Here is a 27,361-nt window from a genome sequence, read left to right as displayed (position 1 = left end):
TTTTCTAAACATGCTCACATGCCCCATCACTTTCAATGATTTTAAGCTAGCCGTAGCTAAAGTTAGCTGAAGTTTGTAATGGCTGTTTAAATAAAACAACCATGGATTACAGTTTTTCCTGGTCCATAGACTACTTTCAGGGTGAGGAACCATCTAACATCAAGTTGTAAAATAGTGAACTAGTCCTTTAAGTTAATTTTCTTCTGTACATTTTGTCTGTAAATCAGCCTAAACAATTGTCTCATTACAATACCATAAGACATAAAAAAAAATATATATATATATATATGTATTTATATAAAGACATTGCAAACCATCTGAGCTTTACATAATCAGTCTTCCTAAAGCTGTTGTACATAATCATTGGGAATTTAATTGTGAGCAGTGATCAACACAGTTGGTTAAGAAGACAAAACAAACATTAAGAGGTATGGAGAAAGAAAAAACATCCATTGAGGCAGTTCTGAAAAGGACAACAGATAGCAGGAGACCAAATGTTTGCCATCTGTCTTTGTCTGATGAATATGCATAACCATGGGGGACAGATGTCATCAGTGAGATTGTTATCCAATTTGATTCTGATTAAGTGAATTAAGAGTTAAGAGTTACCCATTAGGAAATCCCCCCCTCTGCCCAAAATATATATTTCCCCTCACTATTCTCTACCTAATGTATACACACCTATTACTTGCACGCAAACTTAGAAATGTGTGACCTTCAGTAGTTGATACTTTACTGCAATTTGTCCACTTTCCATTTCCACTGGAAATGCCGATGGTGTATCATTTTGCATATCGTCTTTACAGGGACAACCCTAATCTCTCGTGACAGACTATTTAAATGTTAACATTTGTCAGCGACACTTTCTGAATTTGATAGGGGAAAAGTCACCAGTAAGGAAGATCACAGCGTCACTGAGTATTTTGACAAAGCATGATATAGCCTAGTGCTGACGAATCAAGGTGGTGCTTGAAGTGGAGGGGATTGTAACTGGAATTTTTGTAGTGGTTCTGTAGTGGGGAGGGGCTGAATCTGCCGGTACTGCTAAATTCAGACTAGGATAAACCCCAACCCAGATTTTCCAGGTAAATCATGACGGAAGCCACAGTAAATATTCTGCTGGAGTGGGTTTACCACTGTCAGGGGCCGATAAGCAACCGCTTAAGGCGTCAGCATGCTTCAGTTCGGCTGGCGGATAGCCGAAGTCGGCTAGGCAAACCGAACGAGTGTGCTCGCATACTCCCTTAAAAAGACCTTCACTTGAAAAATGAGAAAAATGCGGCAATAGTACTGTTTGTCCATTTTGAGACGCTGTAGTTAAATGTTGATTTCCTCAAAATAGTCAGAATTAAATCTAAGATAACTCAAGACATTTGGATGTTTTTGCCGAGATGTTAGTCGCACAATTTTACATCTAACTGAGACGTTTGGTGCAGTATTTCTCAATGAAAAAACTAATGGTCTCTTGTTGAATGACAGACATAAATGAAGAATCCCTAGGGTTGACCAATCATGGACAAAGGGGCGTACACTTCGGCTCCCGAACTTCGGCTGGCCTTGAGAAAAATGTGTGTGCCCGAAAAGCCCCCCAAAAACTTACCAAAGTCCAAAATGAACACAAACGTCACAAAACGTTGTCATAATATATGCACTAACTCTTCCAAACTGTTTCTGCTGGGAAGCATGCAGACGCCTTACCACGTCTCAGTGCTCCCTGGCTGCAGGCAGAAACCGGGGCGTGTTAATCACATTGTTATCTGTCATTAAACAGAGATGAAGTCAAGGGCCCAACAGCCAGGAGATAATTGACAATGATCTAGTGACTTCTGTGTCATGATGGAGGTAAGGAATTCCATTGATAGAGAATTTGAGAGGAAGAAAAATAAGCAAAAAAGACATCAGGGAGTAAATAAGTAACATTTTATTTTAAATGCATTTATATTATTATTACAGCAACTTTGTTGATATCCCCACAATAGCATAGGCATTGATTGAAGTTCAATATTAAATTCAAATCTCCCTACCATCATATCGAAGCCAACATGACACCAAAGTCGATGAAAATTTAAGGTTTTTACACAAATTATTTCAGCCATTAGCTAGCTAACTAGCTAGTGCCAGACAACAACAGCTGACATCGACACAGAAGCTAGCTAATGTTAGTTAGCTCACGTCCAAATGCCAGTCCTAAATATTTACGGATTAACTCAATGTTGACAATATCTCCCACAAAGCATAGCTAGCTAAGTAAAGTTCATAGTCAACACCAAACTTTGGGAAACTGCCACTCTGCTAATGTAATACATCCATACACTAGTCAACCTGGCTTGCTTAGCAATGTAGCTAACGTTACAGCCCTTACCTTATGCAATGAATCAGTCATCTGTCAATGCAATTTTCTTCTTGTCATTATAATCCAATTTGTCATTACTGTGTATTTTTACTTTACTTTTATTGGTATGTTATTATAATGTATAATAATGTTGCATAGTCACCTTCTGGTGTAAAAACCATGGAAATTTACTCAGTACTTTGTTGAAGCACCTTTGGCAGCGATTACAGCATTGAGTCTTCATGGCACACCTGTATTTGGGGCGTTTCTCCCATTCTTCTCTGCAGATCCTCTCAAATTGTTATCCAAGATGGCGTAGTAGTGCAGTTCTGTTTTTGTCCTGTGTCTGTAAATAGCCTGTAAATACCCAGTTTTTTTTGTATTTTTCGTACATATTTCCCTATCAGACTGTTCATCCTTCTACAAAATATACTTTCCTGCAACCCGCCTCACTCAATGTGGAACGGATTCTATTATTGACTTACCTTTTATCTAGAACCTCCAGTTGAAACTAGCTAGCCAGCTAACAAGCTACTTGCTATTAGCCACAGTTAGCGGTATTTCACCCAGAACATTAGATTTTTGGACATTAATCACCGGATCGCAACTAGCTAGCCGCAACCGAATGGATGTTGCTGTCTGGCTAATCACCACTGCCCCCGATGCAAGCACCAGTTAGCCTCGAGCTAGCCTAGATCCAGGCTCATATCTACCTCTAGGTCTAACGGACGGGAGTAGCCAGCTAACTAGCTACTTGCTATCAGCTACCGTTAGCGGTTTTTCACCATTGTCCGTGGCCTGCACCACTCACCAGCCAGCTCTAGTCTGGACTATTATTCGGCCAGTCTGCACAGCGCGTTATCGACCCAGAACATATCAGTTTTTCTGCAGGAATCACTGAATCACTGGACCTTTAACTCCGGATTCATCGCTACCAGCTAGCTGCAAGAAAATGGACGCTGTGGTCTGGCTAATCATCCTGAGCTAGGTCCATCTCCGGGCTATCTACCTCTCTGTCAACCGGACGGGACCACCTAGTGTTGACACGGAGCCCCGCCGATCCTACACGACTGGTCTGCCGACGAAATCGTCTGATGTGGTTACGACGTCGACCACGAAGATTCCATCTGCTAGCCCCGGCCCGCTAGCACACGCTAGCCTCTTACTCGCTAGTGCTTTAGCAGCCTCCGACCTATCCTATTGCTGTTCACCGGACCTTATGATAACTCAGCTATACAGCTGATGTCTGCTGGACTGTTCCTTTTTACGGTACTACATCCTGTTTATGTTTAGCCTCAGCCCAAACATGGTTAACTTATTGTTGTTTCGGTTATTTCTAATTGTACTATTTCACTGTAGATCCCCCAGCCCAGCTAAACCTGCCTTAGATAGCTCCTTTGTCCCACCCCCCCATACACGCGGAGACCGACTCAATTGGTGCCTCCAGTGATGCTATCTCTTTCATTGTTACCCAACGCTTAGGTTTACCTCCACTTTACTCATATCCTTCCATATCCTTGTCTGTACATAATGCCCTGAATCTTTTCTACAACACCCGGAAATCTGCCCCCTTTATTCTATGTACCCAACGCACTAGAAGACCAGTTCTTAAAGCCTTTAGCCGTATCCTTATTCTAGTCCTCCTCTGTTCCTCTGGTGATGTAGAGGCTAACCCAGGCCCTGCAGCCCTCAGTATCACTCATACTCCCCAGGCGCTATCATTTGCTGACTTCTGTAATCGCAAAAGTCTTGGTTTCTTGCACGTAAATATCAGAAGTCTACTTCCTAAGTTTGAGTTATTCACTGCGTTAGCACACTCCGCCAACCCTGATGTTCTAGCAGTGTCTGAATCCTGGCTCAGGAAGGCCACCAAAAATTCTGAAATTTCCATCCCCAACTATAACATTTTCCGTCTAGATAGAACTGCCAAAGGGGGTGGAGTTGCAATCTACTGTAGAGATAGCCTGCAGAGCTCTATCATACTATCCAGGTCTGTGCCCAAACAGTTTGAGCTTCTACTTCTAAAAATCCACCTTTCCAGAAATAAGTCTCTCACTGATGCCGCTTGCTACAGACCCCCCTCAGCCCCCAGCTGTGCCCTGGACACCATATGTGAATTGATTGCCCCCCATTTATCCTCAGAGTTCGTACTGCTTGGTGACCTAAATTGGGATATGCTTAATACCCCGGCCATCCTACAATCCAAACTAGATGCCCTCAATCTCACGCAAATTATCAACGAAACTACCAGGTACAACCCTAAATCCGTAAACATGGGTACCCTCATAGATATCATCCTGACTAACATACCCTCTAAATACACCTCAGCTGTCTTCAACCAGGATCTCAGCGATCACTGCCTTATTGCCTGCGTCCGTAACGGGTCCGCGGTCAAACGACCACCCCTCATCACTGTCAAACGCTCCCTAAAACACTTTAGCGAGCAGGCCTTCCCTAATTGACCTGGCCCAGGTATCCTGGATGGATATAGATCTCATTCCGTCAGTAGAGGATGCCTGGTTGTTCCTTAAAAGTAATTTCCTCTCAATCTTAAATAAACATGCCCCATTCAAAAATACAGAACTAAGAACCGATATAGCCCCTGGTTCTCCTCAGACTTGACTGCCCTTGACCAGCACAAAAACATCCTGTGGCGTACTGCATTAGCATCAAATAGCCCCCGTGATATGCAACTTTTCAGGGAAGTTAGGAACCAATATACACAAGCAGTCAGGAAAGCAAATGCTAACTTTTTCAAACAGAAATTTGCATCCTGTAGCACTAACTCCAAAAAGTTTTGGGACACAGTAAAGTCCATGGAGAATAAGAGCACTTCCTCCCAGTTGCCCACTGCACTGAGGCTAGGAAACACTATCACCACCGATAAATCTACAATAATCGAGAATTTCAACAAGCATTTTGCTACGGCTGGCCATGCTTTCCATCTGGCTACCACTACCCCGGCCACCAACTCTGCACCCTCCGCTGCAACTTGCCCATGCCCCCCCCGCTTCTCCTTCACACAAATTCAGACAGCTGATGTTCTGAAAGAGCTGCAAAATCTGGACCCCTACAAATCAGCTGGGCTAGACAATCTGGACCCTTTCTTTCTAAAACTAGCCGCGAAATTGTCGCAACCCCTATTACTAGTCTGTTCAACCTCTCTTTCATAACGTCTGAGATCCCCAGAGATTGGAAAGCTGCCGCGGTCATCCCCCTCTTCAAAGGGGGTGACACTCTAGATCCAAACTGCTACAGACATATATCCATCCTGCCCTGCCTTTCGAAAGTATTTGAAAGCCAAGTTAACAAACAGATCACCGACCATTTCGAATACCACCGTACCTTCTCCGCTATGCAATCCGGTTTCCGAGCTGGTCATGGGTGCACTTCAGCCACGCTCAAGGTCCTAAACGATATTATAACCGCGATTGATAATAGACAGTACTGTGCAGCCGTCTTCACCGACCTGGCCAAGGCTTTCGATTCTGTCAACCACCGCATTCTTATTGGCAGACTAAATAGCCTTGGTTTCTCAAATGACTGCCTCGCCTGGTTCACCAACTACTTCTCAGATAGAGTTCAGTGTGTCAAATCGGAGGGCCTGTTGTCTGGACCTATGGCAGTCTCTATGGGGGTGCCACAGGGTTCAATTCTTGGGCCGACACTTTTCTCTGTGTATATCAATGATGTCGCTCTTGCTGCTGGTGACTCTCAGATCCACCTCTACGCAGACATTTTGTATACATCTGGCCCTTCATTGGACACTGTGTTAACAAACCTCCAAACGAGCTTCAATGCCATACAACACTCCTTCAGTAGCCTCCAACTGCTCTTAAACACTAGTAAAACTAAATGCATGCTTTTCAATCGAACGCTGCTGGCACCCGCCCACCCGACTAGAATCACCACTCTCGACGGGTCTGACCTAGAGTATGTGGACAACTACAAATACCTAGGTGTCTGGTTAGACTGTAAACTCTCCTTCCAGACTCACATTAAGCATCTCCAATCCAAAGTTAAATCTAGAATCGGCTTCCTATTTCGGAACAAAGCCTCCTTCACTCATGCTGCCAAACATGCCCTCGTAAAACTGACTATCCTACCGATCCTTGACTTCGGCGATGTCATTTACAAAATAGCCTCCAACACTCTACTCAGCAAATTGGATGTAGTCTATCACAGTGCCATCCGTTTTGTCTCCAAAGCCCCATACACTACCCACCACTGTGACCTGTACGCTCTTGTTGGCTGGTCCTCACTACATGTTCGTCGTCAAACCCACTGGCTCCAGGCCATCTATAAATCACTGCTAGGCAAATCCCCGCCTTATCTTAGCTCATTGGTCACCATAGCAGCACCCACCCGTAGTCTGCGCTCCAGCAGGTATATCTCACTGGTCATTCCCAAAGCCAACACCTCCTTTGGCCGCCATTCCTTCCAGTTCTCTGCTGCCAATGACTGGAACGAATTGCAAAAATCTCTGAAGCTGGAGACTCTTATCTCCCTCACTAACTTTAAGCATCAGTTGTCAGAGCACCTTACCGATCACTGCACCTGTACACAGCCCATCTGAAATTAGCCCACCCAACTACCTCATCCCTATATTGTTATTTATTTTGCTATTTTGCACCCCAGTATCTCTATTTGCACATAATCTCTTGCACATCTAGCATTCCAGTGTTAATACTATTGTAATTATTTTGCACTATAGCCTATTTATTGCCTTACCTCCATAACTTGCTACATTTGCACACACTGTATATATGTATTTCTGTTGTATTTTTTGACTTTGTTTTGTTTTACCCCATATGTAACTCTGTGTTGTTGTTTTTATCGCACTGCTTTGCTTTATCTTGGCCAGGTCGCAGTTGTAAATGAGAACTTGTTCTCAACTGGCTTACCTGGTTAAATAAAGGTGAAATAAAATAAATAAATGAAAAACTCAGTCAGGTTGGATGGGGAGCGTTGCTGCACAGCTATTTTCAGGTCTCTCCAGAGATGTTTGATCGGGTTCAAGTCCGGGCTCTGGCTGGGCCACTCAAGGACATTCAGAGACTTGTCCCGAAGCCACTGCTGCGTTGTCTTGGCTGTGTGCTTACGGTCGTTGTCCTGTTGGACAGTGAACCCTCGCCCCAGTCTGAGGTCCTGAGCGCTCTGGAGCAGGGTTTCCATCAAGGATCTCTCTGTACTTTGCTCCGTTCATCTTTGACTCGATCCTGTCTAGTATCCCAGTACCTGTTGCTGAAAAACATCCCCACCGCATGATGCTGCCAACACCACGCTTCACTGTAGGGATGGTGCCAGGTTTCCTCCAGACGTAACGCTTGGCATTCATGCCAAGGACTTTAATCTTGGTTTCATCAGACCAGAGAATCTTGTTTCTCAAGGTCTGAGTCTTTATGTGCCTTTTGGGAAACTACAAGTGGGCTGTCATGTGCTTTTTACTGAGCAGTGGCTTCGGTCTGGCCACTCTACCATAAAAGCCTGATTGGTGGAGTGCTGCAGAGATGGTTGTCCTTCTGGAAGGTTCTCCCATCTCCACAGAGGAACTCTAGAGCTATGTCAGAGTGACCATCGCGTTCTTGGTCACCTCCCTGACCAAGGCCTTTCTCCCACGATTGCTCAGTTTGGCCGGGCGGCCAGCTCTATGAAGAGTCTTCGTTGTTCCAAACTTCTGCCATTTAAGAATGATGGAGGCCACTGTTTTCTTGGGGACCTGCAATGCTGCAGACATTTTTTGGTACCCTTCCCCAGATCTGTGTCTCGACACAATCCTGTCTCGGAGCTCTACGGACAGTTCCTTCGACCTCATGGTTTGGTTTTTGCTCTGACATGCACTGTCAACTGTGGGACCTTCTATAGACAGGTGTGTGCCTTTCCAAATCATGTCCAATCAATTAAATTTACCACAGGTGGACTCCAATCAAGTTGTAGAAACATCTCAAGGATTATCAATGGAAACAAGATGCATCTGAGCTAAATTTCGAGTCTCATAGCAAAGGGTCTGAATACGTAAATAAGGTATCGGTTTTTATTTTTTAATAAATTTGCAAAAAACTCTAAAAACCTGTTTTCAATTTGTCATTACGGGGTATTGTGTGTAGATTGAATAGTATTTTTATTTATTTAATCCACTTTAGAATAAGGCTGTAACGTAACAAAATGTGGAAAAAGTCAAGGGGTCTGAATACTTTCCGAAAGCACTGTGAGTGTACAAAACATGCTCTTTCCATGACATAGACTGACCAGGTGAATCCAAATGAAAGCTATGACCCCTTATTGATGACACCTGCCACACAAGACATTCCAGCCCTTTTAGAGCACAACAGCGGCAATATATGATATTCAGCACCACGGATAGATCACAATCAAATTACCATGAAATCTGACGTCCAGGGCCACAGAGCAGTGGACACAGTGGCTGTCTGGTGAAGTTGCAGGGAGAATCGAAACTCGTGAACATACAGTAAATATGCTACAGGAGTGATGTTACTTTTTGGATTTAAAAACCTACCAACAAAGGAAATATTGTTCTCCAGTGATTACTTGAAATACCCACATCAACACCCACACGGAATTGCATAATAAAACACAGATACACAAGTATTATAATGCAAACAGGTTTGATTGTAATTTATATTTATTATACTGCTTTAACTAAAAACAAGAGCCACAGGTTGCCGACCACTGACCTAAGAGAAAGAGGTGTGATAGAACCACTATTCAATTAAGGACTAAAATAATGTAGGCTAATGCATTGATTTAGCAGGCAATTATGATTAAGCAGTCAATAGTGATGTAGTTAACAAACCACTATATTATTTTCACTGGCATGTAGTCTTAGACACCGAAGTCTTTGTCACAAGCATTTTGGATTTGGATCAGAATGCTGCTTATAATACTAATAATAATACTGATTATTATCTTTCCTGTTGCTTAGTCACTTTACCCCTACCTATATGTACATAATTACCTAAATTACCTCGTACCCCTGCACATCGACTTTGTACTGGTACCCCATGTATACACTGAGTGTCCAAAACATTAGGAACACCAGCTCTATCCATGACAGACTGAAAGCTATGATCCCTTTTTGAGGTCACTTGTTAAATCCACTTCAATCAGTGTAGATGAAGGGGAGGAGACAGGTTAAAGAAGGATTTTTAAGCCTTGAGACAATTGAGACATGGATTGTGTATGTGTACCATTCAGAGGGTGAATGGGCAAGACAAAAGTACCTTTGAACTGGGTATGGTAGTAGGTGCCAGGCACACCGGTTTGTGTCAAGAACTGCAACGCTGCTGGGTTTTTCACGCTCAACAGTTTCCCGTGTGTATCAAAAATGGTCCACCACCCAAAGGACATCCAGCCAACTTGACACAACTGTGGGAAGCATTGGAGTCAAGATGGGCCAGCATCCCTGTGGAATGCTTTCGACACCCTTGTAGATTGTCCATGCCCCAACAAATTGAAGCTGTTCTGAGGGCAAAAGGGAGGGGGTTGAAACTCAATATTAGGAAGCCAAGTTATCGTTACTCACTGTGTATTCCTCATGTTATTATCTTTCTATAATTGTTCTACTTTTCTCTGCATTGTTGGGGCCCATAAGTAAGCATTTCACCGTTAGTCTACACCTGTGACAAATACAATTAGATTTGGATTTTAATGTAATAGGTTTAGAAAACGTTTTATTATGTATTAATGTAGGAGCTTGTGTGCATTTTCACACAGAGAGACAGCGGTCAGAGGAGTTGGCTAATATGTAATTCACCTTGACTGGGCAAACAGGCTACCAAGTGAGATACATGGTCACCTTACATTAGAGAAATAGGACGAAAAATATGTTTTTATTAAACATAATAGTCTAGGCCCCAGGACAAAATGGACCTTGAGCTTTCTTAAATTGAACATATCTAAAGTTGGTCTATGGTGAGTGACAAGTAGTAGCCGTGGGCTGAACATGTTTCCCTTTAATTAAATGTTTGTTTACTCATTCTTGCATATATCCTGTCTCGAAACCAGGCTGTATCATGTTTCACACTTTGTTATCATTTTATGTTTTTGAATATCCTGGAAAGCAATTCATGGAAAAACTAAAAAGAACCTGAGATTAATGACAATTCCAGAAGCATCATGTACCCTTGTTAATGACCTTGGTTTACCACTAGCTTGGGTATAGCCTACCATTTGTGCACACATGAGTCACAGCACAACTGTGCCAACTTTTTTTGTTGTTGCTTCCTCTATATTTGCGGAACTGGTAATTCTCTAATCGATTGTGTTTACATTAACATAGAGACCGCAGGAGAAAGGGTCAGCGCTGCAGTCTTGGGCCAAGTGCACGGGGAGCGTCGATACCCCTGCACCAGAGCCCCGGCCCTTCTCTGGGCCCCCTCTGGAGGCATGGGGGAGACAGAGCTAATCTCTCTCCAGACACCTCCCGCCCTTCACCAACCACACAAAACGCTATATTTTTGTTCAGTGTACATCCAAAAAGCAGTTCAACAACATCCGGAGTTCCACATGCACTGGTAATGACAAGGGAAAGTACTGTTGATGTGAGACAAACTACCATAAGAAATGAAACTTCAGAGTGGATTTGGGTGGGTGCCCTCTGCCCATGACCGTGAGGAATCAAGTTGGCGAGCAAGTCGGATACAGACATGGGAAAAGACAGCAGTGGTATGCAGCCTTAGCCGACTGATCAATAGCTGGAAAACTGCTATTGATCAACTGCTTTTATCCTCCCTTTGGGCAAAGAAAGAAACACACTGGAATGGGAGATTACATGTATTTTTTAAATTAACTTAGCAGATACTAACCGTTGATCAAGTTCGGGTGGTCACGGACCTAAAGAGGCAACGGTTCAGATAATGTATGGAATGCAGTTTTAAAATATATTCATACAAATTTTTATATCAATAATTGTATTTCTTGATATCAACAATATTATTTTCGATATCAACAATTAGATTTTTTTATATCAATAAATTGCATTTTTTATATACAAAATTGAATTATCGATATCATATATTCAACTGTTTTTATATTAAACACTGAATTATTTATATCAATAATTAGAATTATTGATATAAAAAATAGGATGATATCAAACATTCAAAATTATTGATAGATCATTCAATTTCTTATATAAAATAGCAGAATTCTGGATATATTCGCATATATTTATCATCATCACTGAAAACAAATCAGCTTTGACTGACCACTTTTTCACTGAAATGATATAACTTGCAGGCGGCAGAAGCCACTAACGTGCTGCGCTAGTTTATGCTAACTTGCTAGCTAGCAGCTTCACTAGCAGTAAATGCTCGCCAGCTAGCTAGTTAGCATAAGCTGCTAGGAGTGCTAGCTACCAACCTTACTACCAGATCGTCTGAGGTAAAATACATTAAAAACATAACGTAACTTAATTGCAGTTGTAAATGTTTCCACTAGTAGCTTTAGAGTTAATGTTACTTTATAGCCTCTTAGGTCTTTTACACAGCATTTTCTGTCATATAGCTAGCTCTATTTTTAAGAGAGAGCTTTTCAATTGGCATCTCTCCCCCTGTTTTCAGTCACAGGTGGGGACTGGATTAGGTGTGAGCAGTGCAGGAGGTGGGCTCATGAGTTGGGATCCAATTTTACTGGGGATAGCTTTATTTGCAACTTATGTACAAATTAGAATTGTGCAATAGCAGAGCATAAGAGTGTTACCCCACGGGGGGGAGGGGGGGCAGTTACCCCGGTACTTTTAAAAAACACACCTTTTCTAATTTCATGAAATAACTAAAAAAAGTGTCAACTGTAGCCCTTTATTTCCCTTTATAGTTTATTCGCCTAAGCATGACCTTCATCCACATACCATCAACATTTTCTCTCTCGAAACATTGCTTTTTTTGTGTCAGCAATTAGACATTGTTCTTAGGGTGGGGCTAGTTACCCCCTAGTACCCTATAGCCAGTGGTGGAAAAAGTACTCAGTTTTCATACTTGAGTAAAAGTAAAGATACCTTAATAGAAAATGACTCAAGTAAAAGTGAAAGTCACCCAGTAAAATTCTACTTGAGTAAAAGTCTAAAAGTATCTGGTTTTAAATATACTTAAGTACAGTGGTGGGAAAAGTACTCAATTGTCATACTTGAGTAAAAGTACAAAGTAAAAGTAAATACTACACATATAATTCCTTATATTAAGCAAACCAGACAGCACGATAATTAAAAAATATATAAATAACAGTCAGCCAGGGGCACGCTCCAACACTCAGACATAATTTACAAACACAGTATTTGTGTTTAGTGAATCCGCCAGATCAGAGGCAGTAGGGATGACAACGTGTTATATTGATAGGTGTGTGAATTGGACCATATTGCTGTCCTGCCTGAACATTTGAAAATACTTTTTGGTGTCTGAGAAAATGTATGGAGTAAAAAGTACATTATTTTCTTTAGGAATGTAGTGGAGTAAAAGTTGTCAAAAATATAAGTACAGATACTCCAAAAAACGACTTAAGTAGTACTTCAAAGTATTTTTCCTTAAGTACTTTACACCACTGCCTATAGCCTACCACCATTGCGTGTTCGCTCTTCTTTCAAACTACCCGTGAGTTCTATTGGCTGCTGTATTTAACATTAATCAAAAAAGAGCTTGCGCCCCTCTTCAAATTGTCTATTGGTATAAGAAATGCAACAAACAAAAAAATGTCCTGCAAGCTATTCTAGTCTAGCTTTTCCTGCATGGGCCTCGAAGAGCTAAGGAGCATTTTTTAAGGAGAGGCCAGTGGAGCACAGGTGCTTGTGTATTGTGCAAGAGACAGAAGCTATAAGTTAGAAGCGTATTATGCATAACCCATAATTATTTAGCTAAATATAAGGCTAATACTGCATTGAATGTATTACCTGAAAGAGCTAGGCTAGACATCTATATACAGGCCACTCTAAAATGTGCAGTTTGATACTGCCACCACCATGCTTAGCTGTGGGGATGTTTTTCATCGGCAGGGACTAGGAAACTGGTCAGAATTGAAGGAATGATGGATGGCGCTAAATACAGGGAAATTCTTGAGGGAAACCTGTTTCAGTCTTCCAGAGATTTGAGACTGGGACGGAGGTTCACCTACCAGCAGGACAATGACCCTAAGCATACTACTAAAGCAACACTCGAGTGGTTTAAGGGGAAACATTTAAATGTCTTGGAATGGCCTAGTCAAAGCCCAGACCTCAATCCAATTGAGAATCTGTGTTATGACTTAAAGATTGCTGTACACCAGCGGAACCCATCCAACTTGAAGGAGCTGGAGAAGTTTTGCTTTGAAGAATGGGCAAAAATCCCAGTGGCTAGATGTGCCAAGCTTATAGAGACATACCCCAAGAGACTTGCAGCTGTAATTGCTGCAAAAGGTGGCTCTACAAAGTATTGACTTTGGGGGGGTGAAGTTATGCACGCTCAAGTTAATTTTTTTGGTCTTATTTCTTGTTTGTTTCACACACACAAAATGTGCATCTTCAAAGTGGTAGGCATGTTGTGTAAATCAAATGATACAAACCCCCCCAAAATCCATTTAAATTCCAGGTTGTAAGGCAACAAAATAGGAAAAATGCCAAGGAGGGTGAATACTTTCGCAAGCCACTGTAAGAGCAATCCACTATAAGAGCACTAGGAGGGAGTCTTGTGTGCAAGGGCAATAACATTCATTGAGTTATTTTCTTCTGAAAGCCAAGTGATCAAAGGAAGCCAAAGTACCCCATGAAAATGGACATTGAACATGGGGACATGGGGTTCAAGATCACTTCAGGCACAAGTGTATCAGCTACTGGAGTGGGTGCCATCTGTGCATTCTCAACAGGAGAGCCCTGGACTTTTATATTAGGCTACATCAAACATTGTGACTGGCTCCATCACATGCAATCCAAAACATGGTCAGAAAACTGTCTCAGTGATACATAATAATCTTATTTCTAAAACAATATTATTACACTATGGTGACTAGGTGAGCACCCTTTTCGGAGCGAGATGTAAAGGCAACAGTCACCCTGAAATAAAAATAAGACACTGGGGACATAATATTCACGTAAGGAATGCAGTCTGTCATTGTAGGTTTTTAGCTAATACACTGGAAGCGTATCACGGATGAAACGGGAGCTACTTTATCAAGTGTTTACAATGCGTTAATTGGGATAATAGTGGGGATTCAAACAAATATTTTTAAGGATGGAGTGGCTTCACATTGACATCAAAAGGAAATACTCCACAAGATCTTTGACACAACATGAGGGAAACTGCATTGCAGAAAACCCAGTACGTACTACGATTGAATACTGGCCTTGTAGTATTTTGTCGTTTGTAGCCCAGTAGAAAAGCTTAGCCTACCTTGTTAGACCACTTGTAAGCCTGAAGGAGCTGACTGTACAGCGGAGTCTTGTCCTGAACTGGGTCCAGACTCAGCAGGCCACTGTTGTGAAGGGGATGACTCTCTGAAGGTCTGCCAACCAGGGTACTGAGGCGTTCCAATTCACTACATAAGTACATAGAATAGCAGCTGTTAGAATAGGCTTGTTTTTCACTTTAACACATCCATAAAAAGACAACCGTATATATTCACTACAAAGGAGCCATCACAATACAGAATTTGTATCCATACACATGTATCTTAATCATCTAAGATTTACTAGACTATCCAAAGAAAACATGCACATAGCAAATGCCCAATATTTTCAATTAAGAGTGCTTTTCTGTTCATATTTCACAAAACTGATGTTATTAATACTTTTGCAACAGTTCCTCGTATTTTTAAACCAGTTTTTTGTTTTAGAGGTGCACGGTTCTACAGCATTGCTAAATATGCAAAGTAGTGCACAAAACATAATCTAGATTTTACAGCATTGCTGCATATTACAGCATATTCCTTTGTGGGAGATTAACATTTAACTTAGAGTCCTTCATATCAATAGTACCTAGCTAGCGCAACAAATGTTTCACAAAAAACAGGTTTCCATCCACCCTTTTATGTGAGTAAAGTAAGTCGGATACAAAATGTCATGACAGGCCTGATGGAAACATAATTTTTGTTGGTAAACTTTCCAAATGTCTACAAAAAATAATATGCTAGACAATGTGATATCTTTTTGTGTCTGTAAAATGAATTATGCGAGAAATGTTGGTGGAAAGCTTTTATGCGCAAATATTGATATAATAACCATCATATCAAAGTAAACTTGGAGTCACGTGATGACGTGTGGTCCTCCCACTAGACTCGTTGGGAAAGCATGCAGTTTATTAGCATGCAGTTGGTAGAGCATGGCGTTTGCAACGCCAGGGTTGTGGGTTCGATTCCCACGGGGGGTATGAAAAAAAAAAAAAAGTAACTATAATGTATGCACTCACTAACTGTAAGTCGCTCTGGATAAGAGCGTCTGCTAAATTACGTAAATGTAAATGTTATTAGGCTACAGACTGAATCAATTATGATGAACTTCACAGTGTGGTGAAAGTGTACGGTGATGAGCTTGATGCTACTTTCCAATAAATATTGAGGGTCTTATTCTGGTGACATGATGATCGATGCTTGCTGCCGTTTGACAAATACAAATAATCCCACTCCTTTGTCCATAATAATCTCATCATGTAGTCTATATGGCGCTGTTGGCTACAGCGCACGTGCCAATAGCAGAGTGGGCACTCACTATATAATGTAACATTCATCAATAGAGTTGAAAATGCGATGGAAACCCATTTAACTTGTATTTTTTGTAATCAGTAGATGGGAAAGTTTTTTTTTACGTACACTACATCATCATGCACAGCCTTTTATTATCTTTGTAATGAAAAGCGCTATATAAATAAATATTATTATTATTAATTGCGCTTGCGCTCACACAAGCTAGGCTAACGTTACATATACACACACCATTTCTATTTCAACAAGTAATGTATACTAGCTAACGTTAGCTGGACATAACTTTTTAGTAATACATTCATTCCTCACGGACTATAACTAAATAGCACGCTATCTTGTCTATTTACAGCAAATATTTCGCATATTCCTCTGTTTACAGCTAACGTTAGCTACGGCTAACGAACGTTACTCACTTCAAGTCGCGATTTACAGACTGCAGGTTATCTTGAAACTCGGTAATAAAAACCTTTTCGCGTCCTTCAAGGGTTTCTTTGTTTTTCATCCCATCTTTCAGAGAGTCAAAAACCCTTGTTACACTCGAACGAAGTGCCTGAATAGCATTTATTGCTTGAGAAAATGCTTCTAAATTCACGCCGACGTTCATTGCGTCCGCCATTTTCCCCACACGCTGGAATTGTACGTCGCATAAACAACGTCATTAACTTGGAGTGCATGTAGCAAGGGAATTGTAGTTCTCTCTTCCCGTGCCCACACATGTGCTCTCGTTTGCCAACAGGTATAACATTTCCCCCTTAATCTATTTTTTTTTTTTATCATTGCTAAGTTTGCTGTCTACAAACATTGTGCATTATGTCACTGTCTGCCTGTGACAATAATTTGGCTTCATATGACCCTGTAGAAATGTGTAGGCTCTACACCCATTGCTTTGTGTGGCCATCAGAACCATGGACAGCTCAACTTAGTGTTCCCTAAGTAAGAAGCTCCCCTAGGCTTGATGCTGTTACTTGAATTACACCCATATCCAAAAGTCGCACATTTAGGGTTAGGCTACTTTTTCGTTTTACTATCCATCTTAATTATACATTAATGCAATTGTCAACAAGGAAAAAGCATTAGCTAGCCTACATATTTTGCTAGACTTTTAGTCTACAGGCCTAGACTGTATAGCATGCATAGGCTATGCTTTTCAAGAGCCATAAAGGAACGTCAAGTTGTTTAACTGTAAACCAGTTTGCGTTAGCCTATTGGTGAGTGAAAACCAGATATCCATATCTGCCTTGAGTGACTCTTATGAGCTGTTCCTTTAAGCAGGACTGGTAGCCTGATCGACTCATGGGATGGTTATATTACTGGGCGGTAGATGAAGTTGCATACCCTCTTCACACACACGTAGTTTGCAGATCAGATTCTGATAGCCAAATATGCAGACGAAAAGAGCGCAGGAGAACAAGGGCAGTGGGGAATTAACGAAATAAGACAGTGTGTTTATGCATGGTGAAAGTGAGGTCGAGCGAGAGACAGAGAGAGAGAGAGAGAGAGAGAGAGAGAGAGAGAGAGAGAGAGAGAGAGAGAGAAATTAAGCTATTTCCTTCTGCCCTTTGAGCGCGTAGGACAAAACTGAAATCGTAAAAAGTAGGGGAACATGAATAGACGCAGTACCACTCCTGAAAAAGTATTGAAATATAATATATTTAGAAGAAGTCGTCTGTTGCGCGTACGGGATGTATTTGGTACCATCCTAACAACGCACTGCTTTCCTCAAAAGTACCAAACAGAAGAGAAACAAACAGAAGGGGAGAGCATCTCATCTAATCCTCTTACTGAAGGGAATACAGTTAAATACAGTAACGTTAAGCTTCTTTTTAACGACGAACCAAGGTGCAACTGCAGGCTTAGGAATGCTGAGAACACTTTTGCAAAGGGATGCACCCATGAAAGAATATGAACATGCCTACCTTCTCGGAGCAATTTGGTAAGTGCCGTGCTATTCGAGTTCTTCCGTGAACATGAGGAATTGATGGTGCTTTATTTATTTATCTGTTAAAGACTAATTGCACCGTCAAAAATGTATAATGCTTATAATCTTGGAACCATGCAGTAATGACTAGCCACATATATGTATTTTTACCTTTATACATTTGGAGACAGAAATACACGTCAGAGAGCTTTAGAGGTTTGACATAGGCTGTAGTGTCAAAGTTGAGAACATCTGTCCCCCACCTATGGGAGTCCAAACATTTTCAAAGTATATAGAATTAGTCACAATGCGACATTTCTAGCGTACTTATTTGCAAATTGTAGCCTATGTCTGTCACCATCTGCCTGGGATAAATTGTCGACAGTTCCGTGACCTCTGATGGCAGAGTAAAAGAGTTCAATAGTCATCCGTCTGTGGGGACATTGGATAACTTTTTCAACTTGCATTTGAGTTAGGAAAATGCATCAATTAGTGTAGTCTTATGAATATAAATTGGTTGTGAAAACAAAGTGAAGGGCTACAATATTTCAGATTTAGGCTTACACCGACATTTATTATAAAGGGTTTCAAATGCGTTCAAGTTTCTCTAATTAAAGATTGATGTTTAATTGTTAGTTGTCGTAAAAAATAAAATAAAAATAAATAATAAAAGAAGTAGCAGTAGCCTACAGTAGAGTTTTAGTGTGCCCTATTTAGTTGAAAATCTGAATGGCAATTCTCCCCCCAAAAAAGCTGCCCACTGGGCACAGACATCGATTCAAAGTCTATTTCACGTGGAAACCACGTTTATCATCCAGTGTGTGTTAAATAAATGATTGTCTTTTCTCCTTCTCGATATAGCCAAAGATGGAGCATGAAAACCCATCCTTTGAATGACATTAAACTCAACAAAATCTCATCAAGAGAGAGCTTCTGAGTGGACAGTGGAATATTCTAAATGGACATGTGACTGCTTTTATTGTGACTTACCTGGAGTGCCAAAGGTGTTTGATCTGAGCAAGATTTGCAGGTCATCAATTTCTAGCACAACAGGCACCTTTAAAGTGCCACTGTAACTATAATTTAAAGGAATGCTTTCATTGATGTAATTTCAACGTAGGACAACACATATTTCGAAACTTAAGTAAATGTAACTTATTTGGGCAGGTATAGGCTTACATTTGTATAGACATCCAGCAGAGTTGTTAGGTTGTATCCTGCACGTGGCAGGTGTCCCAACATGAAAACAAAACGGATTCGAAGCTGATCCTCTCTGTGTGTGGACCGACTGTGGCACATCTTGCCTCCCTCCGGACACTCGGTCTTGGACCATGGATGTGGTCTCTACGAGTGCCATGCTCTCACAGGTGTTCTTTTTTCTGCACTTTGTTACTTTGACACTTGGCCAGTATGACATATGCAAGTCGCTGGTTAGTATGGATGATGGACAAACATGGGAGTTTTACGCATGCCAGCCCAAACCCATGGCTATGAAGGAGTTCATGCAAATTACGGTGGATCCCCCTGGCATCACTTGCGGCAATCCCCCGGAGAGGTTCTGTACTCTGGTAAGTTTCAGTTTGATGATTTTTACAATAGGCCTAAACGTTGTTGAAGTGTTGTCTCTATAACAGAAAACTGACATGGAAGTAGTTGTTAATTAGGATTTGGGTATGGTATCTGATCCTTTTACCTCAAGCTAATGGCAGGACAATGTTGGCATGACAATGTATCTTTTCTATGAGACAACTCAGGACAGAAGAGTTGAAACCTACTTTTAGTACTTTTTATTATAGTGAAAAATGTAAACAAAAGACTTAAAGACAATTCAAATTTAGTGTGGAATCCCAATCACTGTCTCAATAAATACACCAATATATAATATAATATAATATAATAACTTAATTATATAAAATAAACATACTCTATATTTTATATAAATATTAAATATGATTTGAATTTAATATCACTATATGAAAAATATCTAGCAGCAGCAATATACTTTGACACATTTTTTTTGCTTTGATCTGCTGTTTTCAGGGTGTAACAGAAAATCAGAAAACACTTTTTATCTTCAAAATCGTCTGGTAATTAAATATTAGTACATTGTACACAATGTTACACAGGTTTATGAATCAATACAGTAATGTATTACCTGACGGATGCATACTAAAACACACTGAGTCTATCTCTGGTTATTTAACTAAGTAAAAATGTGTTTGATTCTCAAACAATATTATTAGATTAGGTTTGTTTTGTGTTTGTGGAACTCTGCCTTCCTACGGGACTCCCGCCTGGAGTGATACTACCCTAATTTATAATAGGGCTGGGAATTGCCAGGGACCTCATGATATGATATTATCACAATACTTAAGTGCTGATATGATATGTATTACGATTCTCACGATTCTATACATTGCAACCTGATACTGTGTTTTGATGTTCCAAACATATTGTTCACTATACTGTCTGTCTGCTGCAGAGAGACGAGAGATAGCATGAGAAAATTAGCTTTGATCAGTCATGGAAATAGAAGTGCTAAAAATATGTTGGCTCACTATTTAAAAATAAGATAGAGAAGAAGCTATAGGATGAAAAATACCAGAGTTTTGGCACAGGTACAGCTGACTAGATATAATTTTTATTTTTAACTAATCGATACTTGGAGTCAAGAATCGTTATCGTCCCAAAATAATATTGCCATATGTAACTGTAGCGATTTCCCCCACCCCCATCACTAATTTATAACAAACATTGTTTAACAGGACACACTACACTATGGGACTATGAGAGCGGCACTATCATGAGCTCATGTGAATGGTATAGGGCTACATGTACATTTATTTGTAGTATTTTGTGTTCTGTAAAGCTATAAGCTTGTATATACAGTACCAGTCAAAAGTTTGGACACACCTACTCATTCAAGGGTTTTTCTATATTTGTACTATTTTCTACATTGTACAATAATAGTGAAGACATCAAAACTATGAAATAACACATATGGAATCATGTAGTAACCAAAAAAGTGTTAAACAAATCAAAATATATTTTATATTCTTCAAAGTAGCCACCCTTTGCCTTAATGACAGCTTTGCACACGCTTGACATTCTCTCAACCAGCTTCATGAGGTAGTCACCTGGAATGCATTTCAATTAACAGGTGTGCCTTGTTAAAAGTTCATTTGTGGAATTTCTTTCCTTCTTAATGTGTTTGAGTCAATCAGTTGTGTTGTGACAAGGTAGGGATGGTATACAGAAGATAGCCCTATTTGGTAAAAGACCAAGTCCATATTATGGCAAGAACAGCTCAAATAAGCAAAGAGAAACGACGGTTCATCATTACTTTAAGACATGAACTTTGAACGTTTCTTCAAGTGCAGTCGCAAAAACCATCAAGCGCTATGATGAAACTGGCTCTCATGAGGACCGCCCCAGGAAAGGAAGACCCAGAGTTACGTCTGCTGCAGAGGATATGTTCATTAGAGTTAACTGCACCTCAGATTGCAGCCCAAATAAATGCTTCACAGAGTTCAAGTAACAGACACATCTCAACATCAACTGTCCAGAGGAGACTGCGTGAATCAGGCCTTCATGGTCGAATTGTTGCAAAGAAACCACTACTAAAGGACACCAATAATAAGAAGAGACTTGCTTGGGCCAAGAAACACGAGCAATTAGACCGGTGGAAATCTGTCCTTTGGTCTAAAAAGTCCAAATGTGAGATTCTTGGTTCCAACCGCCGTGTCTTTGTGAGACACAGAGTAGGTGAACAGATTATCTCCGCATGTGTGGTTCCCACCGTGAAGCGCGGAGGAGGAGGTGTGATGGTGTGGGGGTGCTTTGCTGGTGACACTGTCGGTTATTTATTTAGAATTCAAGGCACACTTAACCAGCATGGCTACCACAGCATTCTGCAACGATATGCCATCCCATCTGGTTTGTGCTTAGTGGGACTATCATTTGTTTTTCAACAGGACAATGACCCAAACACCTCCAGGCTGTGTAAGGGCTATTTGACCAAGAAGGAGAGTGATGGAGTGCTGCATTAGTTGACCTGGCCTCCACAATCCCCCGACCTCAACCCAATTGAGATGGTTTGGGATGAGTTGGACCGCAGAGAGAAGGAAAAGCAGCCAACAAGTGCTCAGCATATGTGGGAACTCCTTCAAGACTGTTGGAAAAGTATTCCAGGTGAAGCTGGTTGAGAGAATGCCAAGAGTGTGCAAAGCTGTCATCAAGGCAAAGGGTGGCAAAGGGTGAATCTCAAATATAAAATATATTTTGATTTGTTTAACACTTTTTTGGTTACTAGATGATTCCATATGTGTTATTTATTCTACAGTGTAGAAAATAGTAAACATAAAGAAAAACCCTTGAAGGAGTAGGTGTGTCCAAACTTTTGGCTGGTACTGTATGTGTAAGCTCAGTTTTTGGGGGATGGTGCTGACAAGGGTCTAAGAGAGGCTGACAATGTTGCTGTGGGCAGCTAGTTGGCTTGATTGTAGAATAAACAGATGTATAATTTCTCCAGTTGGGCTGTACTACATGGGGACACTGTGAACTGTAGGACTACAACAAAAGGACAAATAATATTTGGAACCCATGAAGAGAGGAGGTCACAGGTCAAATAATGATCACACAGCATAACATGTACACTTTGATACTATGTTATCTGCAACTTCTGGTGATCAATTGTTATATAGCCATATACTCACTCACTCTGATTTGAGCATCTGTCTTTGTGTTTAGTGACAAGTCACTAACACTAATACAATATGTAGCATCCACCTGGTTAATGTTCACAGCAGCTTTCTTTGTGCCAGATTGCAAACCCAGGATTGGCTGTGGTAGTGGAGAGGTTTGGATGGATTGTGCCAAATTGAAAGGGGGATAATTAGAGATAGCCATGAAAACATGAGCCAGGTTGCAACATCGAGCCTAACACCCTGTCTCTTAACATGATTGATACAGGATCTTTAGAGGCCACAGGGAGTCCAGACAGACAGTCAGATTTTAAGTGTCATCCAAAGGAAGGCACCTTTTGCAGGGTTGGTAGTATTCTCATCACTGCCCCGCGGGGCAATTGGATCTCCTTACACCCCCCAACAGGCCCTCTAACATCAACTCCAGCAGCAACTTGATTTTGCTAGGCAGTCTCTCTTCCAAGCCCTAACCAGGCCCAACCCTGCTTAGCTTCAAACGGAAGCCAGGGATGTGGCAGGGTGGTGTGGTTGTTGCCATAAGCCTACTACCGGTAGCACCAATCTGATTGTTAATGAACATTGACTAAAGTGAAAGACTTCTTAGCTTCTCTTTAGCCCCAAAGTAGTCATGAACATTTTATGAGACGTAAAGTGGACTGCTGTTGACTGTGCTGTTGAAGAATGAAGACTTAGCGTCAGTGTGCTTCTATGGCAAGAAGCCCGTTGGTAAATGACCGTTCCTCCAGTGGTCTGACCACTGACCATTTCACTTATGGAAAGGTAAACATCCCATACAGCTAGGCTACATTTACACAGGCAGCCCAATTCAGATCTTTTGCCAATTATTTGCATATCTGATAGCTATCTGATCTGTTCCCTAATGTGTAAAGAGCAAAAAAACACATGGAATCAGATCTTTTGACTTCGATTTATACCACTTCCATATGTGGATCTGAATCCTGATGCAAACCCGATCCTCCATATGTGACCTCTGTCTGGACATTCAGATCAGATTTTTTGGCTCTGACGTGTTTAAAAAAATATGTGCACATGACCTGCCGTTACACACATGACCTGCCATGACAACCACCCCAAAATGTTAAGGAACAGCGACAGGAAATGAGCATTGCATCTGTGTGCTACTGCAGAGGCTACATCAGTGTGAATGAGAATATGTGTCACTTGTAAAACTGAGTGTGGACAGTCAGAAAAAAATATTGGATATACAAGATTCCAGAAATGTTCCATATGCACAAAAAGCTTATTTCTCTAAAATGTTGTGCACAAATCTGTTTACATCCCTGTAAGTGAGCATTTCTCCTTTGCCAAGATAATCCATCCACCTGACAGGTGTGGCATATGAAGAAGCTGATTGAACACCATGATCATTACACAGGTGCACCTTGTGCTGGGGACAATAAAAGGCCAATCTAAAATGTGCAGTTTTGTCACTCAACACAATGCCACAGATGTCTCAAATTTGAGGGAGCGTGCGATTGGCATGCTGACTGCAGGAATGTCCACCAGAGCTGTTGCCTGAGAATTTAATGTTCATTTCTCTACCATAAGCCGCCTCCAACGTCATTTGAGAGAATTTGGCAGTACGTCCAACCGGCCTCACAACCGCAGACCACGTGTAACCACGCTAAGCCAGGACCTACACATCCGGCTTCTTCACCTGCGGGATCGTCTGAGACGAGCCACCCGGATAGCTGATAAAACCGTGGGTTTGCACAACTGAAGAATTTCTGCACAAACTGTCAGAAACCGTCTCAGGGAAGCTCACCTGCGTGCTCGTCGTCCTCACCTGGGTCTTGACTTGACTGCAGTTCGGCGTCGTAACCGACTTCAGTGGGCAAATGCTCACCTTCGATGGCCATTGGCACGCTTGAGAAGTGTGCTCTTCACAGATGAACTCCGGTTTCAACTGTACCGGGCAGATGGCAGACAGTGTCGTGAGGGCGAGCGGTTTGCTGATGTCAATGTTGTGAACAGACTGCCCCATGGTGGAGTTATGGTATGGGCAGGCACATCTCTGTGGCTCAGAGGCGCCTGCAATTAAAGGGACAGTTAACAAAAAAGTTACATTAAAGGGACAGTTAACTAAAATGTTACGTTAAAGGGACAGTTAACAAAAAATTGTCTGAAACATGAGCCTTTTCTACAGTATCTGTGACCAACAGATTCTTATCTGTATTCCCAGGCATGTGAAATCTATAGATTAGGGCCTAATTAATTCATTTCAATTGACTGATTTCATTATATGAACTGTCACTCAGTAAAATCTTTGAAATTGTTGCATGTTGCGTTTATATTTTAGTTTAGTTTAGAAAGAAAATCAGATCTGGGTTTTCAGGGTGGCTGTGTAAAGCGAAAGGGAAAGGGGGATATCTAGTCAGTTGTACAACTGAATGCATTCAATTGAAATGTGTCTTCCGCATTTAACCCAACTCCTCTGAATCAACACAGCCTATGCAATGCAGATTGTAGCCTACATAAATGACATATTATGTACTTTAGATATTGAGTGCACTCAATTGACAACCTTTCGGAAAGCAACTTCATTGATTAGAATAAGCCATCCCCCTATTGAGTATGTTGGCTTTCCTTGGAAAAGTTTTCCAGCCCATGAATGATTTAGAGCAAATACTGTATCTGTCAATGTAGGCCCACAGGAGATGCCGTTGCATTTTTACTCAGTGCTTTGCCCCCCCATGCATGATGTTAGCTGATGCTGGGAACAGAGCAGACTCTGTATGTAGCATTGCTTAATGAGAGGAGGAAAGAGGTAAAGTAATACTGAGAGAGGGAGGGAGGGAGGGAGGGAATTAGAATGGAGGGAATGAGGGAGGGAGGGAGCTAAGCAAAACACCAAAATCCGACCCACTTCTGATGTAATTATACACACATTGAAAGACAAAGAGAGGAGACAGACAGTGTCTATATGTGAAGTGAAGCATCACTGCCACTCTCAATCCTATGAGCTCAAATTATTATTTATCAACAGAAATGCCCTAGATTGCAGTTGTACATTTTAGAATGCAAAAACATCCGTAACTAAAAATAGCATTGCAGGTTACAACACAGCAGTGGAGTGTACTATAGAAAGGAATTCAATTTGGTACACTATTTGCAGTGTGTAATGAGAACTGTTCAGATTAGATATGTCAACACAGTGTATTTATCCTACCGGTAGAGAGGTACTGTAATGTCACAAACGTGCAGCTTTGGCCAGTTTTGTCCTAGCAGCTTCAGCCCCCCTCCTGTGCTCCCAAAGGGGAAAGATTTCATCCCATTTGGCTATGACCACATGCAATAATCTCCATCTGCCTGTTTTCATGCCACTGGAGGTCTTGGGGGATTCTCAAATTAAGTTGTTAGTGTGGTAATCATCTACGTCACCTTTCAGGGAATTACAAGATTTTTAGGAAACCAACATGAAAAAAATAAGGTTTTTAATTGATTACATTCCGATTTTGAACAGCCCTTTTACAGTGCTATGAACATTATACAGTGTGTGTGTGTGTGTGTGTGTGTGTGTGTGTGTGTGTGTGTGTGTGTGTGTGTGTGTGTGTGTGTGTGTGTGTGTGTAGTGCGTAGATTAAAAGACAGTAGGCTGTGGTCCATTCTGGGAAGGGTGAGGCTCTTGCGCGGCTTGTTTTCTCTCTGGTATAATTAGGCTGCTGTTTCCCAGCTGTTATATCAGCAGCCCTCTTGTGGGAGCTTCCTTCACTGTAATTAAGTCAAGCAAGAGAAGAGTGGTGACACATCTCTCCAGGTGGGTAAATAGCAGTGCTAAACACTAGCATCCCATACAGTACATGGCTCTCCATCCACACCAATGTAGTTGGGCATGTTTGTGGACTGTGGTCCTGTCCAAATCTCTGGGCTCTCCTCTCCTCTCCTCTCCTCTCCTCTTCTCTTCTCTTCTCTTCTCTTCTATTTCGGTCAGTGCAGTTCCACAGATGTCCCTCGGATTGGACTTAAAGACCATTTCTTAACAATGTCTTAACAATGTCGACTGGCTGACTGTGATTGGACTTAACAATGTCGACTGGCTGACTGTGATTGGGCTTAATAATGTCGACTGGCCTCTGACTGTGTAAACAAACTGATGAGGTAATCTTCAGGGTAGGTCAGAGGTCAGTGATCCTTGGTCACACACAGTCTGAACCTCATCAACGGAGCTGCCGTAGTGCCTTACTAATGCTATTAGACTACAGCTTAAAGGGGGGATCAGTGGAGGGCTTCCACTCTAGCAGAGAGAGAAACCCCTCTGTTATCAGAATAGATAGAACGTTGGAATGTCTCAAAAACACGAGACCCGTTGGTCATTGAAAGGGGATTGAGGTGCACGATCATCTCCAGTTTGTGTATGTGTGTGTGTGTGAGAGAGAGAGCGATCCATTCTGGGTTTGTTGACAGAATTCCCCACGGCTGTCACTGAGAAGTGGGCGAACAGTCTGCTTAGCGCTGAGCTTCTCTTTAACTGTGACAGGAATCCTGTGTGGATAATTGCTGGAGCGGTTTAGTGGAGAAAGCTACCTGGTGTAGCAGTTGGACTGGATTTGTGTGCTCTTCAGAGGGAGGCTAGCATTGTGGGCTGAAGGTAGAGGAAGCTGTGCACCTGTTGTGTGTGGTTCTCATAACGCCATGAACATACAGGGGGAAGAATGTAGCACTATCCTGTGTAAGCAGGCAATAATCCTATAAACTGGCATGCATACAACG

At 41.5% G+C, this 27,361-nt stretch overlaps 2 protein-coding genes across 5 annotated transcripts in view; one reads left to right on the top strand and one right to left on the bottom strand.

Annotated features, from left to right (window-relative positions):
- Nucleotides 1-16,640, bottom strand: part of med27 (mediator complex subunit 27) — a 94,475-nt gene extending 77,835 nt beyond the window's left edge. For both annotated transcript variants that reach the window (XM_041900414.1, XM_041900415.2), the window contains exons 1-2: nt 16,423-16,640; nt 14,704-14,848 (exon numbers count right to left, since the gene is read on the bottom strand). In XM_041900414.1, coding sequence (XP_041756348.1) covers nt 14,704-14,848; nt 16,423-16,625 — 348 coding nt within the window. In that variant the 5' untranslated portion in view covers nt 16,626-16,640. The remainder of the gene's footprint in view (nt 1-14,703; nt 14,849-16,422) is intronic.
- Nucleotides 16,641-17,364: 724 nt separating this feature from the next.
- The window catches only part of LOC121584505 (netrin-G2), an 80,631-nt gene continuing 70,634 nt past the window's right edge, over nt 17,365-27,361 (top strand). For all 3 annotated transcript variants that reach the window (XR_006003729.2, XM_041900413.2, XM_041900412.2), the window contains exons 1-2: nt 17,365-17,942; nt 18,789-19,495. Coding sequence is in view for 2 of the 3 variants with exons in the window: in XM_041900413.2 (XP_041756347.1) it covers nt 19,259-19,495 (237 nt within the window). In the remaining variant the exon portion in view is untranslated. The remainder of the gene's footprint in view (nt 17,943-18,788; nt 19,496-27,361) is intronic.

Source organism: Coregonus clupeaformis, chromosome 16, assembly GCF_020615455.1.
Source record: "Coregonus clupeaformis isolate EN_2021a chromosome 16, ASM2061545v1, whole genome shotgun sequence".
NCBI lineage: Eukaryota > Metazoa > Chordata > Actinopteri > Salmoniformes > Salmonidae > Coregonus > Coregonus clupeaformis.
The sequence above is the reverse complement of the archived record's forward strand: the minus strand, read 5'-3'. Positions and strand labels throughout refer to the sequence as shown.